The following is a 16,073-nucleotide window of genomic DNA, read 5'->3' on the forward strand; positions in this document are numbered from 1 at the left end:
TTCAGTCTTGAGAACGAAAAAAAGATAAGACTTGCAGTCTTGATGATGATTTAGTAGTTATGTGTTGGGGAGACTTTCAACTCACTTCGAAAAGAAAAATACGTAATTTGGTTGTATTTTCAATACATATACACACGTATGTTATGTCTAAACTAATTTTGATGATTCTTTTTTCACTAATTATACTAGTTTTATTGCACATTCATATTCAAAATAAGAAAAACCATTTATACAAAACTAAAAGATTTTTATATAAAAAAGAGTATTTTACCTCTGGTCCAATATTGGGTAATCAGAGACAATTATTTAAGTTGTTCTAATATATTTCTAGGTGATGCAGTTCGGACGCATCGATGGAAATGCTTACACTCTTGACTTCCAGTACCCATTCTCTGCATTGCAGGCCTTCGCCGTCGCTCTAGCTAATGTAACACAACGGCTCAAATGAGCACCATCATTGTAGCTCATAGTCGACAATAGTATGCGGTTCTTATAGGCGAAACGGGGCAGTCGGAAAATATCACTTTTCTATTTGAATATCGACTTTTAATTATAATATGAGCTACAGCCTCATTTAAGGTCTAATTCTGTTTTAAATAATTACAGTTTACTATAATCGGTGTTGATATTTTCAGACTGCTTGCTGACCATAGTAATTCTTGTAATACATGGCTGAAAATATAGGCTTTACAAATACTGTCATAGTGATTGTTGCGGTTATATCAAACTGGCTAACACGGCCTCACTTTGATCAATGAAAGCACCACTTTTGCGCACATGTGGATGATGCTTACGTCGCGGACTGAAATAATAGTTCAAACAGTCGCTTCTAAAGAACACGCGATTGAAGGAAGACTTTTTTTATTTAAACATGTGTGGCTCCGTGCTCGCCAGTGGGATGTAAACCGTTGTAATACATACCTAAATACTGATCAGCGAGCAAACCCATCCATAAAATATTTTTTACACAAGCTTACAATTAGATAGGTGACTATGTAAAGTATCAAATTCGTTGTCTCAATGCCGATAGTCGGTGACATTGGGACCATCATCACGGATACAAAAACGTGTCTTATAGAGCCCATAAAATAATAAATGCATAACACTATTTTAGGTACAAATGTTGATAATTGAATTCCGTAATATACAGTAAATAATTTCAGTGTCACTTCAATGTTCAATTGGGTTGTAATGGAATTATTAAAATTATTGTTATATTTCTGATGTTGTATACTTGAACACCATATTTGCTTTAAGAACACCATAAACATCAAAATAAAGCTTTTTTTATGGATATTGCTGACCGATAGGTACCTACATGTGATTAAAATTTTACGTTACTACTATTGTGAAGGAGTGGAGTATCAAACTCTAGCTACAAAAGTTTCTAGGCCACCTTCGGTGTACACGAAGACCTCTGACGTAACACCGAAATATTAAGCAGTTCCCGTTTTCTAAGAAATTCCCGTTGCAACCCTAATATATTATCCGTAAAATCTGTTGGCCTACATTTGAAGATATTTAAACACTTTTAAAGATACACTTTGTTGATCAAATTTAATCAGTGTTTAAATGAAGTGGATATTTTATATTATGTAAAGGCCGCTAGAGTAACGTGTTGTACCTGTTTAGTTTCATTAAAATGATTAGTTGATCTGTTTATAAATGTTATGCACTAAATTATTCATATACATCATGTTTGTTGTTTTCCCTATTAAATTTGCATTTAAATTGTTTTTAATTACAACAAATACATTTTCGTTGTCCTTATAAACATTTACTAATAGTCGGCCTAGGTATGTGTACACGTAATAAAATATTTAATCAATTTTTATTTACCCTTTACAGTTTGGTATCGATGTCGCAGAAAATCCTTATAGTTATTTATATTAATTTACGTGATTTGTTAATATACTTATATCTACCTAAATGGCCCCTTAATGTTCTATAATTTGTTAATGTTTAAAACCTAATGTTGTATGTACTCATTATTTATTAAATGATATTCAAAATTTTTAAAGCGACTTGTTGTTAAGACATAAGATGCTTACAAATATGCTTGATAAAATATCAAAATTATCTATCCATTTTTATAGTACCTAACATAAAAATCTTGTATCTCATTTCTTTTTCTGAGTATGCGAAAGCAGCATTCATATTATAAACATGAGAATCGGCACCGAAGTTGTTGGTAATCATTATAATCAAGCAAATATGTAGGCACCTTAAACAAATTTTCTATCAGGCAGGGCCTGTATCAATCAACAAAAGGCTGATTTTTTACCTTTGTTTTGCATTGTATTGCACATAATGATTATGTTTATTGATACATACTCGTACATATCTGTGGTTAATTATTATTATTAAATAAATTATAGATTATTATTTATCAATCATTGATTTAAGACTGCACATTGTAAATATATTTTGTGATATTCATCGTATTGGTTATACTCGTGTTTTAGTTATCCTAAGTGGTATGGTAATTGTGAGGTGAGTCTGATTTGTTGCTCCGTCTAATAGTTTCATATTTTGTTGACTGAATGTTGTAGGTGCCATTGATGCAGAAATTGATGGAAAAAAATTTTTACACACTTTCAATTCAAGTAATATCCTCAGTCATAGTATTTTTGAAAATATTTGTCCAATTTCAAGAAATATACGTTTAATACTATTCAATAAAATAAATGGTAAATCGGTCACGTAATCGTGCATTTTGTATAATGGATAGTTTCAAAACTTTTTATAAATTTTACTTTGGGGAAGTATTCCATAAATACTATCACTGAGGTTATTTGCTTAACCCTGTACTATTTTTTTTTAATATAAAAAATATACAGGGTAATTATTAAAATTTTACAGGTTTTAATACCACCCATAAATTGACGAGATGAATTCGCGTTCCACGCATGTGACGACTAGTGAGATCTTTTTTTATTGCTCTTTTAACATTTGTAAAAAAAAATGTACTAACTAAGATTCAATGTACCAGTACGAAACACCATTTAGAGATGCAGTGATTCCCATATACACCTGTAAAATAATGTTTTCGTTTATTTTGTATAATTACTGAATAATTTCTTTCCAACAATATCTGGATCAATAACTGTTATAATTACTATTGCTTTTTTTCCATTATGGTATCTCTATTATCACTTGTCAGATGTATATACTTACTGTAATGACAAAGTGTAAATAAAAATATTCTCCAGACAAAACATGTCTTTTATTGAAAACAACTTATAATACTTAATTATTTATAATTATTAAGCCACAAATGTCCTTGCATGTGATATCAGTTCGCTCTTAATGTGAGCTTAATGCCATTTGTTAATCACTATCACTGCCACTTTGGCCGGGTACATAGTCTTCATCGTCATCATCAGATATCTCTAAATCATCCAGGTCTTGGAATAGTGATTCGTCGACTTTAACAGCATCACCTACAATTGAAAATGTTATCTGCAGTTCAGCATTTTTTCAAATCGTTTTATCATGACTCTGTATGATAAATAAATTCCAAGTTAGAATACTTATGATCCTAAATACAGCTAAATACATATAAGGTTCTTCTTATACAAAATAAATGGGCAAATAAGCCGATGACCCAACTGATGAAAAGTGGTAACCATTGGTTTTAGATAAAAACAGCTTACTGAACATCACAGTAAATACTAGAGGTGAGGCATATATACAGTCAAACACAACAGTTTTTATAAAAAAAAAAACAATTTGGAGCTATTCTATTGAAACCATTACAACTATTACAGTTCCACAACCAACTGCATCAATCTTACTAAACATGGAATATTCTTATATCTAACATATGAAGTTAACCTGTGTAAGAAAGAGACAGCAACAGCTCACTACCAGTTGTTTCGCACGAAACATGCTCGTCTCGTATCTAGCATATGAACTTAACCAATGTTAAAAACATATAGCAACCATTCTATACTCCAGAACAGTTTTCTATGTTAAAACAGTGTTTCAATATAACATTGTGTTATTTTGGAATGGGCCAATGGAACTACTCTTATATCGAAACAGGAACAAGTGCAACAGGTTCCTTATTTTACCAGTTTCATACTACCACTAGTACATATACTGTGACACCCATAGTGACCGTAACATATAGCCATTTTTGAAGGCTAAAGGTTATGCATCTGTAATTTTTACTGTCATATCCTCATTATACTATATTCTTCACACTTTAAATATAATTCATCGATCTAATTATATGTTTAAATTATAATTATAGCCAGTAGTAGATAAAATAGTTCATATAGTAGACTAATAGTATCTTAAACCAACATAAAACTTACCATCATCAAGGAATTTCAAGTCGGATTCATTGAGAGTAGTGTCTCTCAAGAATAACTCTTTGCCAGTTAACTTATTTTTGTCTTTCGATTCTCTCTCTCTTTTGGCTGGAATTCCCATATCAATTTCAAATTGCTTCCGCCAAGCCAGAAACGATTCAACTGTAACTCTGGTACCTTCAAATCTTTTCTGTAATGTCAAACAAATAAAAAGTTTGCAAATTTCAACTCATATTGACATTATTACAAAAACATACCTTTATGCTTTTCCAGCATTTGATACTTTGATTGTTCAAATTCCTTTCAATATTATTATCAATTTAAAACAATGTTTAGTTGTTTAAGCAGATGTTACTTACTGCTTTTTAAATATATAGTTTTGAATGAAATTTGACACGCAAGCAGACCACATTTTGGCTTGATATATGTTTTTTATCCTAATCCATGAATTGCAACATACTACAGCTACTATTTACTATTTATATAAGTTTCCTCAGACTTTAACTGGTTGGAGACAATGGTATGTTTAGAATCATTTTCCAGATAGTGCTTGGAGTCATTTGGGCTACTCTTAGATATGTTTTTTGTGAAGCTTCTAGCATCTTAGGGTGGATATGAGACATTTCTGGAATTTTTGCACGTGGCAAAATGGCGTGTGAACTACTCACATATAGAATTTTAATTCAGTAATTAGTGTTAAAATAGAACTAACCAATTCTGCTTCCTCATCAGCCTTTAATTTCGCAAGTATCTTTTCTTCCCTATCCTTTTTAATGCTATCCCACTTTTCATTGAGCCACTCTTGTCCAGCTGACACTAGTGTGAATACCATCACCATACCTAGATTTTCTTTACCCTAGAAAATATATAAAAACAGATATAAACACAAGCTAAAATTTATACATATATTTTTATCAAGTAATTGGAAAAGTAACAAAAATATTTTTTTTTATTCATTATTCAATTGAACAAAAAGAAGCAATTATTTGGAATTTGGTCTACATAAGAATATTACTTATTTTATATTAGATTATGATATTAGTGTAAACAAAAAAAACAAAATATTTTCTAGAAGTCTTGACTAAAATAAAATGACAACTAGATGAACAGCAATAGAACAACCTGGGTTTCAAGGTGATTATTCAACAACATATGTGTATAATCAAGCAACTAATTGAATTATTTGTGTTCCCAAGGCCCTTGTATTTGGCATTTGTAGACTATAACAAAAGTTTTGATTCTTTCGTACATAAGTGAATTTGAAAATCTCTTAGAAACCAGGGAACCGAAAAATATATATATATATATATATATATATATATATATATATATATATATATATATATATATATAAATAGTTCAGCACAAATTAACTAGAAATAGAAGGAGAATTCCAGAAAAAGTGAAAAGTTCGGAGAAGTGAAAAGGGGAGTATGTTAGAGATTCTCTTTCTTGGTGATACAACAATTTTACAACTCACAGAACAGATTAGAAAAGTATGATTAACTAAAAAATAAAAATATTGTTAAATATGTTGTCATGCATCATAAAATGAGAAAACAGAATATATGGAAAGTGATGTATATTTCGGCAAACTGATATCATTTCAGAACCAAATGGAGAAAGAAGTAAAAAGATGTGTTGTCAACTCATTGAAAGCATATTGAACTCTTAAAGAAGTCCTGTAAGACAAGTCCTATCAAAAATGCAGTTGTTTAACAGGTGCATTCATCCCTGTCTCTCATATGGGTCTCAAACTTAGGCACTAACATAAAAAGCTTACAAAAAATTATAAAATGCCAAAGGTTAATAGAGAGAAATATATTAGGACAGTCATTAGGATACTGTCCTATACATTGAAGTAGATGTTTTTGTATTTTGTTAAATAATAAAGGTACTAATGTAGGTAGACTTAATATTTTTGGCAATGAATGAATGAAGGCTTATTTATTTGATTGAATAATAAGTGACGGTCTCTTACCTGTTCTATTAAATGCGTAAGGAGCTCGTTTTTATCAACGACATTGTCAAAATTTTCTTCATTCTCTATTTCTACAATAGGCAGCTCATCTGGATATTTTGATGTGTAGGTAAAAACTAGTTGACAAGAAAGTCCTTCTCCTTCGTCAAACGTTTCAGATTTTATAGGTATAGAAAACTTATGGAATGGTTCTGTCTCTATAACTAAAAAAAATATATTATAGTTACAAATGAGTTCAATTTTGTACTAAAAAAAATAACCTCGCTACTTACTCTGCATGTCCCCATAATATATGGAATCTAAAGCTTCAACTTCACTAGACTGTTCATAATTGTAATCCATTATTAATAGAAAGATCGTCTTAAATACTTTGGTTCTGAACCTTTTAGTGGCGCATTTAATTATTTAAGTTACTTCAGATTCCTTTTTTACAATTATAATAAATTGTCAATTCTATTTACAATTTAAAAGCTGTCATCAAAGAGTATATAACTAAGGCAAAAGAGACCACACTTCATAGAAGCCATGTGAAATAACATGGTCAGGAATATCTAATTTACACAAAAATCGTTCTTTTCTAGTTATGTTGGCCAGCCTGATAACTAAAATGGATACGAATAGGGTTATACTTATACTTAGATAGATAGCAAAAATGTGAATCATGTGATAATATATATATATATGTATATATATGTCAAAAAATTTTATGTCAAAATGCATGAATTTTAAACAAAAAATATTATTTATTATAGAAAATTAACATCTCCCCTCCCTCCGGCGGCTCAAACTAACCCCCGCCAGAAGTACAGTTGGCCGGGGTTCGGGGCCCCAGGGAGAGAAACCGGCGTACAATGCGGGCAGAATTTAAGAGCACCGCTTTCTGCATCTTTCCCGGGAGTGAGCCGCCTCAGAATCCCAACCGCCCGAGATGTTGTTCCAAACTGGTTGGGATAAGACCGTTCACCGATATAACGATTGAAATGATTTCGGTGGATGTCACCCCCCACATTTCGGTCACCTGGTGAGTTTTATTTTTAACAAAAATAGAACAAATGGTAACATTCTTAAATATATTTATTATTGTAAACAATATACTAAATACAAATACCAGGTCACTCAGAAAGTATTGCGAGAAAAAATAGGTACGTTATAAATTTAAAACTCCCCTCCATATTTTTTGCGAGCTAATTAAAATTACCGTGTCTCATTGAAAAATGGATTTGCGTCGAGAATATTTTCGCGCTATGATTTTGTACGATTTTAAGTGTCGCCTGAAACCAAATGAATTGTACGATAGTCTTCAAATGATATTCATAGATGAAGGCCCTTCTAAGGCAACCGTGTATCGTTGGTATAATGAATTTAAGCGCGATCGATTAACTTTGGGGGATAAAGAAAGAAGTGGTCGTCCTTTGACGGCTGTTACGGAAAATAACATGCCAGCAGTGAAAAATTTGATCCAAGACAATAGACGAATTACATACCAAGAGATTCAGCATATACTGCATATTGGATCAGGAAGTCTTTACAAAATTCTACACGTGAATTTACGGGTGCGGAGGATAGTTTCACGCTGGGTGCCGCACAACCTCACCGATGTTCAGAAGCAGGCAAGAGTAGAATAGTGCCATGATATGATAGACAAATTTGAAGCAGACTCGTCTCGGCGTGTTTACGATATCATTATAGGTGACGAATCCTGGATTTATCAATACGATCCAGAAAAAAAGCGCCAGGCGACGGTTTGGGTGTTTAAAAACGAATCAACTCCTACCAAAGTAAAGCGACCTAAAAAAGGGGGGGTAGATTTTGATCGCAAACTTTTTCAATTTGACTGGTTGCTTGGTGTGAATAACTTTACGAAACCAAAGAAGCATTAACGCCGAATGGTATACTACCTAATGCTTGGCAGAAGTTTTCTCTGTTGTGAGCAACAAGCGACTAAACACAGGGCTCCACAATCAAAACCAGGGACTTCCTACACAGTACACCAGTCAAACTCCTGGGTCACCCTCCTTACAGCCCTGACCTAGCACCGTGTGACTTCTTCTTATTCCCAAAAATAAAAAAAATCAGCTCAAAGGGATATAATTTTCGTCGCCGGATGATGCCCTCTCAGTGTTCGAGCAGGCTGTAAACGTAAAAACTGTAAAAGCTGTGGACTGGAAAGTGTTTCGAAAACTGGTTCAGACGCATGAAACTTTATATAGAGGCTGATGGAGAGTACTTTGAAAAGGTGTAATAAAAATATATTTACCTATAGAATATTTTTTTTTAGTGTCGCAAAACTTTCTGAGTGTCCCACGTAAAGGAAATTAATACGAAACTGGTGGGGCAATACATTGACCTAGTACGTGCAGTGCTAAATTAACAATTATTAAATTCCTTAGTAAACCAACAATTTTATTGCATTGCACACACGAATATGGCTCCATAATAAACACAAATATTCAACACTTCATGTAATATCTGATCAATTTAAAATAAAAAAATATATGATATGCAAAGCTAAAATTGTTCCACAAATAGTTTAGATGGCAGCCATTTGCATCATATTTGACAGTATTTTTGTTAGTTAAGTTGGTACTATTGTGATTTCATCATTTAAATAAACATTGGCATGATGTTTCCTGACCAAATCCATACATTAAAAACTATTATGGAAATTACACAAAACTGGCTGTTTGGGGCCAGAGTTGCCAGATGAAGTGAACCGGAATTCGCCAAAAAGTCGTTCAATTTTTTTTATAATAATGTGTCCTAAAATCGTTCAATGGCTACCCCCTCTAGCCGTAACGTGCCTGCAAATAATAATAAAACTGGTCAAGTGTGAGTTTTTAGTCTTATTGTATTTCTTATACGAAATAATCACCTAATAGTTATTATTATTGATAATGTAATACCAAATTTTTTTAAAATTTTGTGGAAAAAAAAAAAAACAACACTGAAGTGTCAAACTAAATTTGATTTTAGAGGTTTTTAATATTTTTCTTAAAAACTGTACTACTTAGAAACAATTGTTTTAGTATATTATTTACATAAAATAATCTGAATCTGACATAATTACAATTTATAAACATAAACTGTAATTATTAAGGATATATGGAATAATAAAGGATATATTTGTACATGTATTTCATATATTTTCCATACTGATACGTAGATATTTCCAAAATCTGCATAAAATTAAAATGGCTCATATTTCGATTAAATTCAATACATATTTTAAGTCTACAAATATTCGTATTTAAAGATATTCGTAAGGTAAAAAAAAAGATTAAAATGGCCGTCACTTTCAGTAGCATTATCCGTCCGTATTTATAATATACATGGATTCAAAACAATAGATTTTCAATGCAAATGAAAGAATTATGAAGTTTTACCTACCGCATTCTTTATCTAAACATTATTCTTAAAAGATAATTTAATGTTTAAGTTAAATATTATAAAGAATTATTTAATGGTAATATTTAAGTTACGACCTTTAACTATTTACCTTAAAGTAATAATTTGTCATCTGGTAACTCTATCACATACAAAATTGTATGACAAAGTTGGCCGATATTTTCGAATCATTTGTATAGACTATAAATAGTTTAAATTATACAGATATAATCAAGCTATTGTCCTATTCTGGAATAGCGTTTTAAAAATAATCTTTTTTTAACGTTTTACATCAATTTAGCTATTTATGCATAGTTAAAAAAAACATCTGACTATCCAAACTCGTATTTATTTTATATCAGAGCAAAAAACAAGGCATAAAAGATATATCGTGACGGTCGACACGTGGTTGAACTTTGATGGAAAGCAATTAATATTATTAAAAAAAAATTATTTTTTCACAAAATTTTCTTTAGATACTTTTATTTTTCTATAAAAAACACTTGTATATTTATCACTTGTCTCCAAATTTTTTTTAATAAATACCTAACAATTTTTTAGGCTTAGCGTGGAAACGGGAGGCCAATTTACATTAGATTTACATCACAATAAAACAGTTTTTGCCTAGAAAGGCATTTTCAAAGATATATTTACAGTTGTCTTCTTTCCTAATGAAAATTAAATGAAACGGTTAAAAAATGTAATTAATACAAAAAATTTTGTCAGTCATTTAAAATTCTGTTGTCAAAATGGATTAATTTATTTTGTTTAGTAGAATAATTTGTTACTTTACATATATTTCATTCCATCACAATAATTACAATTTATTCACAGTATTTAATTCAAATATTATATCATTATTAACGCCTTAATTATTGTGATTATATTTGCTTTTACGATCAGTTTTTAATTAAGATTGTGACACCTCACATGCTGCAGATACGCTATAAAATTAGAATTTACATCGTTTTTGTTCAAATACAAAAATAATACGTTGTAAAAGAATTCTATTTTATTATTTTTAAATATACAGATTAATAGCGCTTTAAATTTTAAACAAAAATGCATCATTGAGCCATTTTGCTAAAAATGGAAGTTACGGCCTTTTTAACTCAAAGTAGTAAAATGGGTGTTCGACTAAATTGTATGAAAAAGTTGGAACTAGGAGCCTGTGTTTAGAATAAAACATGTCGACTGAAATAAATAACAAATCAATAGTTATAAAATATTTAAAATCACAATCATATACGTATTTATAATCTAAAATACGCTAACCGTTGTTTTAGTCTTAAGGTAAATTTACCTTTATTTTTGTACAATTAAAACCACAAATAGGTTAAAACAGTCAATCGCACGCGTGAAAAGAGCAAGGTTCATTAAGAGTGATGACATTTGTTTGTAATGTATATAAAAATATAGCATGGCTTAAATTTAAACGATTGGAAATTAAAAAAATATTACTTTTCTTATCACAATGTAAGGGATCTGCAATATATACAAATTTGATATGATTCTGACACCCTAAAATTCTTATGGAATATGTTAGTATAAACCCATTTTATATTAACTTCTATTATGACTAATTTCTATCATTACATTACTTCATTACACTACTTCTGTATTACAAATAAAACAGGTACCTAATGCACTTTTACATAAAAATTCAGTCCATCAGTATAATATATAGTCATGTAATAATTATACAAGAGAATTATTATTGTCTTGTGTCTAATGATATTTTGGCTAATTCATAAATAGCTTCTCCTCTAAGCTGGGGCAGGCTTGATACTTTAGCTAAAGTTACATCTAAATATTTATTGTACACTGCCTTGTGCTTGGAATTGTCAACATTAATTACTATATTTACTAATTTCCTAATTATAGGTTCAATATGTGCAAGTGAGTAACCAGAATAATAGAACAATGTTGGTGTCCACACTTCTTCTAACTTTTTGCTAGACAGTAAATATAGAGAGAGGCAAATAGCAGCTGCCGCCAATTCCGACGGCTTGTAATGGGCCATTGAGTATTCTACCAGAGATAGATCAACAAAATATTTTGCCAAATGATGATTTTTTGATGTTCCATGAGCTGCTTTCACAAATCTGAAATGAGTAATTATTTAAATTCATTAATATGAGGCTTTATGCATTATTAGTAAATTCAATTAATACTGGAAATTCCTGCATCTGCTTGAAATTCAATTATTTCATCATATTGAATACCTATTCTCAGTCTCAGCCTATTTCTCCGAATATTTAATTTCATTCAGTAGTAAATCAGTTATAAACATAATTAACAAACATACTTTTGCATTTATAACATGACTTATTTTCAGGTGAAGGAGGAAATTATAAAGTTTCATAGATTTTTCATAAAAAAAACCACATAACTAAAAAAATATATATATATCTAATCTAAAATGATATTAAGTATTAACATGCACATATCATTTTGTCATAGTTTTACCTTCTTAGAAAACTAAGTGGTATTGGTCTGGCTAAACAGAATCCAAGTTTTGACATGATGTCCCTTTCACACTTAAATATATCAGATTTGGTGTATGCTTTGTCTGTCATATATATAAAATCTCTGACGTCTGGAGGATAGATCTCCTCATATTTGCTAGCAATGAACATTGCTGTTACGCCGACCAGCTGTAACTGAGTGCGTTGCACGTTTGGCGCCGCCTGAAACGTATCAAACATAATGTTTTTTAAACCTCATAAAATTAATGTCAAAATTATTAGACAATTAGTTTATATTGGTCTTCAGAATAAAGACTATTCTATGATATCAAATTGAAACTTTCATTTTATAGATAGAATTAGAATATAGCGTCATTTTTGAAATAATTTGGTATAATAACAACATTTAAAAGACTAAATTGAATAAAAATTACCTGTAAATATCTGTCAAGAATTCCAACAGTTAAATGTAATGTCTCTAATACAAGTGAAAATTGAATCTGCACCTCCACCAGCCAATCTATCAACGTCGCCCGCATCTTACCAGTGATTACACTCTGCAATTACAATTTCAGTAATTAGTAATATTAGTTAAAATAATATACCCATATATAAAAAAAAGGACGCCGATTGACTAACTGAGCAACTATATATCAATGTACAGCCAAAATCGCTGAATATAGAATCTTGAAATTTTATAGTTAGGTTCTTTATACAGTAGAGGTAAACAATAAAAGAACTTTGGAAATGCAAACTCTAAGGGGGTAAACAGGGGTTGAAAGTTTGTATGGAATTTCATTAGTTTAGAAGGTAGACACGTGAAATTTCAAATTTAGGCTCTTGGTTCAAAACTTAAATTAATATGTTTATTGGATTTTGCAGAATTCACTCCTAAAGAGCTGTAATAGGGCATGAAAATTCCTATAGAAATTCAGTTATAATTAAAGCTAGAAATACAAAGCTTAATTTTAGACTTCTGATTGATAGAAATACTTTTAATTTTTTTGAAAATTTCACATTTTAACATCACATCAGCTGTTATTTGACCACTGCTGAATATAGGCCTCCTAATGATTGCCATAAGGAACGGAATCTCTAGCCACCTGCATCTATTGACTCCCATGACAATGCATTTGTCAAATTGTTACTCCATCTAGTGTATACTATGTTTGCCTATATAGGGTCAAAACTCAAGAATGCGTCTTCCCCATCAAGGTCAATTTTTTGAGCTATGTAACCAGCCCATATTAATAATTAAAACATTATAACATATTAAAATAATTAAAACTTATTTTTTGGCAGAATAGAAACTTAGACTTTCAATAGGGCCAGTATAACCACAGGCATATTTAAGAGAGGAAGAGCTGATTGGGATGACCCAATATATGGCCATATATATGAATATATGGCCATGGGATGCAAACTTAGCTTTCAACTATTTACAAAGATATAAATTTAAATGTCAATGAAACCATTTTTGACCACTACATAATTCAAAATGCATCATTTTCAATCATTATCTTGACTATCCATCTTAGTTTCTACTTCAGGACATATTTAGAGTTATTAATGAATATCACAAATATGTTTAATAATTTTTCATATTATTATACATCTACTAAATAATAAAAGTTATGAGGAATTACACAAACCTGTCTTTTCAAATGGTCAGGCTCAATAGGATATTTCTTTTCCAATTCAGTTAAATAGTGATATATATCCTTGATATATACAGACATTAGCAATGGACTGTTCTTGTCTCCTGCATCAATATCTTCAATATCATTAGGAATAGTTGGTGTAGAACAAGTAGAAGATATTTCATATAGTGCAGCTTTTTTTTCTAAATTGCTATAATTGATTAAACCTGTGTTGTGCTCAGACTCAACTAACTTGAGTTTCTGTAATAACTCTATAGGTTCCTTGGCAATAGGTTTTGATACCTTGGTTTCTCTAAGAGTTGTTAATTTTCCAAATTGCTTGATGTCTTGTTTTTTTGTTTGTATATTTACATTTTTTATATCAGTTTGCTTATTATTTTCTTGGAGGACAGCCTACAATAGAAAATTGATATAATGTATATTCTAAAAGCCAAAGACAAAAAAATTGTTATTTTATTGTTACAAATGATTATTTTTTTTAAGTATATCTAGTCTGAGAAATTTTGTGTAGGCTAAATAGCCTCTAAAATCTTACATTACTAAATAGTAATGTAAGATTTTAGAGGTGAACATGGAGAAGACAAAAAATATTTCTAATTATAATGATAAAATGAATTATGAGTATTCATAGTAAGTATTATTACTACTAACTTAGGTACATATCAATCTTTACTCTGGTTTTGGATTAAGAAAAAAACTCAAAACTTTATATTATTTGTAAAATTAATAAATACATTTATTTACAATATTATGTTAAATACATATATAACATACCATAGTCCTAGGAATAGCTCTGACAGCTATATTTGTATTGTTCTCATCCCGTCGTATTGGTGGTCTTGATGATGGTTGTATTATATTTTTGTTAGAGAGTCCAGAATCAACCCTTGGCTGCACATGACTATAATTCCTATATGTTTTAATAATATTTTTAGAAATGCAATAAATTGTAATGAAAGAATTAATATGAGTGACAACAGTATTAGATTAGTGGTGAGAATTTGCGACTTGTCTGTGTAGATACCATTTCATATGTACATAATAATGAAGATTTTCAAATTTGAAAAAGTCATAATTAAAAAATATAAATACATAATATAACCCTTAAGATATCAGAGTTGTTCTCTTTTCGGAAAAATAGATTAAACTCCTAAATACATAATAGATAGTACACTGGACTTTGACTGTGCTGCTGCTGGGATTAATAACCACATGACTTCTATTTCAGAAGGGAAATGTGATATTGCAAATAGAATAATAATAAGTCTATATTTATTACACCATATCAAATAAGTAGAAATTACAACTGCAAGCATTTATTTCAATAATATTATTATAATTAATTGTTATTAAATGTGGTAATATGTTCCTTAATTAAGTAAATGTTCTAAAAAAGGATTCAAGTAAAAACTTTACCTCAAAGTCCCATAGTTTAATGCATTTTTCTTATGACTTTCAGCAGCCACTTTTCCAATTTTGGTTTCTTTCCGAGTTTGCAAATTACTATTCAACTCTCCCAAAGCGCCTCTCACATTTAAACCTTGACGTTTGCTAGGCAACGCCATGGTCGCTTTTCCTTTTATAGCATATTTATTTTCTTGATCAGCAATCTGCAATCAATGTTAAAAAATGTTACAAAGCAGGTTTATGGGCTTATACATAACTTCAGGAAAAGTGAAACTTACTGATCTCAGTCGTTGCACTTGAATATCCATTTTTCTGTTTGTTCTTTAAGTATCTAATTCTTCTCTCGATAAAAGGAGGAACTTGAATATTTTGATATGTTACCTGTGAATGTAAATACATTAATAAATACTGAATATTCACAGATCTGTATTATTATTATTATGATTTTGTAATGGAAATAAAATAATTAAATCATTACAGTCACTGGCTCATTATTCTTTGTTTGTGTTATTAATTTTTTAACGACTATTTTTTGTATAAAAGGCAATTAAGATTAAAGAATTAGCTAAGCCATTAAATGTTGTTATATCTTGAAGATACTTCAATTAATAAATAACATAAATAACTACAAAATATGAAATAGGTAGAAGTCATTAATTAGATTAACTATACAATTTAAACTTTGCAAAAGAACCTACGAAAAGATAAATAAAAATTAACCTTTACTTTTAACGGTACAATTTCAAACTTTTTTTTTTAATACCAGAATGGAACATAGAATAAGAATGTCAGTCCTATTCTTAATCCATAGCTAAGAAAATGTAAATACCACAGACATAGGACTAAATACTTG

At 30.2% G+C, this 16,073-nt stretch overlaps 3 protein-coding genes and 1 long non-coding RNA gene across 7 annotated transcripts in view; 2 read left to right on the top strand and 2 right to left on the bottom strand.

Moving 5' to 3' along the window:
- LOC113515646 (tubby-related protein 4) overlaps window positions 1–3,218 on the top strand; it is a 41,640-nt gene extending 38,422 nt beyond the window's left edge. For both annotated transcript variants that reach the window (XM_052893335.1, XM_031910139.2), the window contains exon 15: window positions 332–3,218. In XM_052893335.1, the coding sequence (XP_052749295.1) occupies window positions 332–448 (117 nt within the window). In that variant the 3' untranslated portion in view covers window positions 449–3,218. The remainder of the gene's footprint in view (window positions 1–331) is intronic.
- LOC113515497 (RWD domain-containing protein 1) lies at window positions 3,205–6,824 on the bottom strand. Its single transcript, XM_026899726.3, has 5 exons — window positions 6,573–6,824; window positions 6,301–6,503; window positions 5,032–5,175; window positions 4,323–4,509; window positions 3,205–3,443 (listed from the first exon to the last, which is right to left on the bottom strand). The coding sequence occupies exons 1-5, from the start codon at window positions 6,640–6,642 to the stop codon at window positions 3,331–3,333; spliced, it is 717 nt and encodes a 238-aa protein (XP_026755527.1). The 5' UTR covers window positions 6,643–6,824; the 3' UTR covers window positions 3,205–3,330.
- A 4,316-nt stretch (window positions 6,825–11,140) lies between these two features.
- On the top strand, window positions 11,141–12,146 carry LOC128200318 (uncharacterized). The gene is made up of 3 exons (XR_008252664.1): window positions 11,141–11,225; window positions 11,569–11,798; window positions 12,023–12,146. It is a non-coding gene; the product is annotated as an uncharacterized LOC128200318 (long non-coding RNA).
- Window positions 11,199–16,030, bottom strand: LOC113515557 (G2/mitotic-specific cyclin-B1-like). Of its 3 annotated transcripts, none has more exons than XM_031911979.2 (8): window positions 15,941–16,030; window positions 15,499–15,601; window positions 15,230–15,423; window positions 14,588–14,723; window positions 13,805–14,206; window positions 12,587–12,709; window positions 12,154–12,374; window positions 11,199–11,789 (listed from the first exon to the last, which is right to left on the bottom strand). In XM_031911979.2, the coding sequence occupies exons 2-8, from the start codon at window positions 15,526–15,528 to the stop codon at window positions 11,399–11,401; spliced, it is 1,497 nt and encodes a 498-aa protein (XP_031767839.2). In that variant the 5' UTR covers window positions 15,529–15,601; window positions 15,941–16,030; the 3' UTR covers window positions 11,199–11,398. The 3 variants fall into 3 exon arrangements, with proteins under 3 accessions (XP_031767839.2, XP_031767838.2, XP_026755615.2); XM_031911978.2 differs by lacking the exon at window positions 15,941–16,030 and adding an exon at window positions 15,850–15,936; XM_026899814.3 differs by lacking the exon at window positions 15,941–16,030 and adding an exon at window positions 15,699–15,934.
- Between the last annotated feature and the right edge of the window lie 43 nt (window positions 16,031–16,073).

This window comes from Galleria mellonella, unplaced genomic scaffold (genome assembly GCF_026898425.1).
Source record: "Galleria mellonella isolate WM207_F2 unplaced genomic scaffold, CSIRO_AGI_GalMel_v1 utg173, whole genome shotgun sequence".
NCBI lineage: Eukaryota > Metazoa > Arthropoda > Insecta > Lepidoptera > Pyralidae > Galleria > Galleria mellonella.

What these genes read in the sequence shown, in the direction of transcription:
- LOC113515497 (XM_026899726.3), bottom strand. Translation starts at nt 6,642, where the DNA reads ATGGATTACAATTATGAACAGTCTAGTGAAGTTGAAGCTTTAGATTCC. An exon ending in TTACGCATTTAATAGAACAG is followed by an intron (nt 5,176 to 6,300) that starts GTAAGAGACCGT and finishes TATATTTTCTAG; the next exon opens with GGTAAAGAAAATCTAGGTAT. An exon ending in CTGATGAGGAAGCAGAATTG is followed by an intron (nt 4,510 to 5,031) that starts GTTAGTTCTATT and finishes TTGACATTACAG; the next exon opens with AAAAGATTTGAAGGTACCAG.
- LOC113515557 (XM_031911979.2), bottom strand. Translation starts at nt 15,528, where the DNA reads ATGGATATTCAAGTGCAACGACTGAGATCA. An exon ending in TTAAACTATGGGACTTTGAG is followed by an intron (nt 14,724 to 15,229) that starts GTAAAGTTTTTA and finishes TAAAACATATAG; the next exon opens with GAATTATAGTCATGTGCAGC. An exon ending in GAGCTATTCCTAGGACTATG is followed by an intron (nt 14,207 to 14,587) that starts GTATGTTATATA and finishes TTTCTATTGTAG; the next exon opens with GCTGTCCTCCAAGAAAATAA.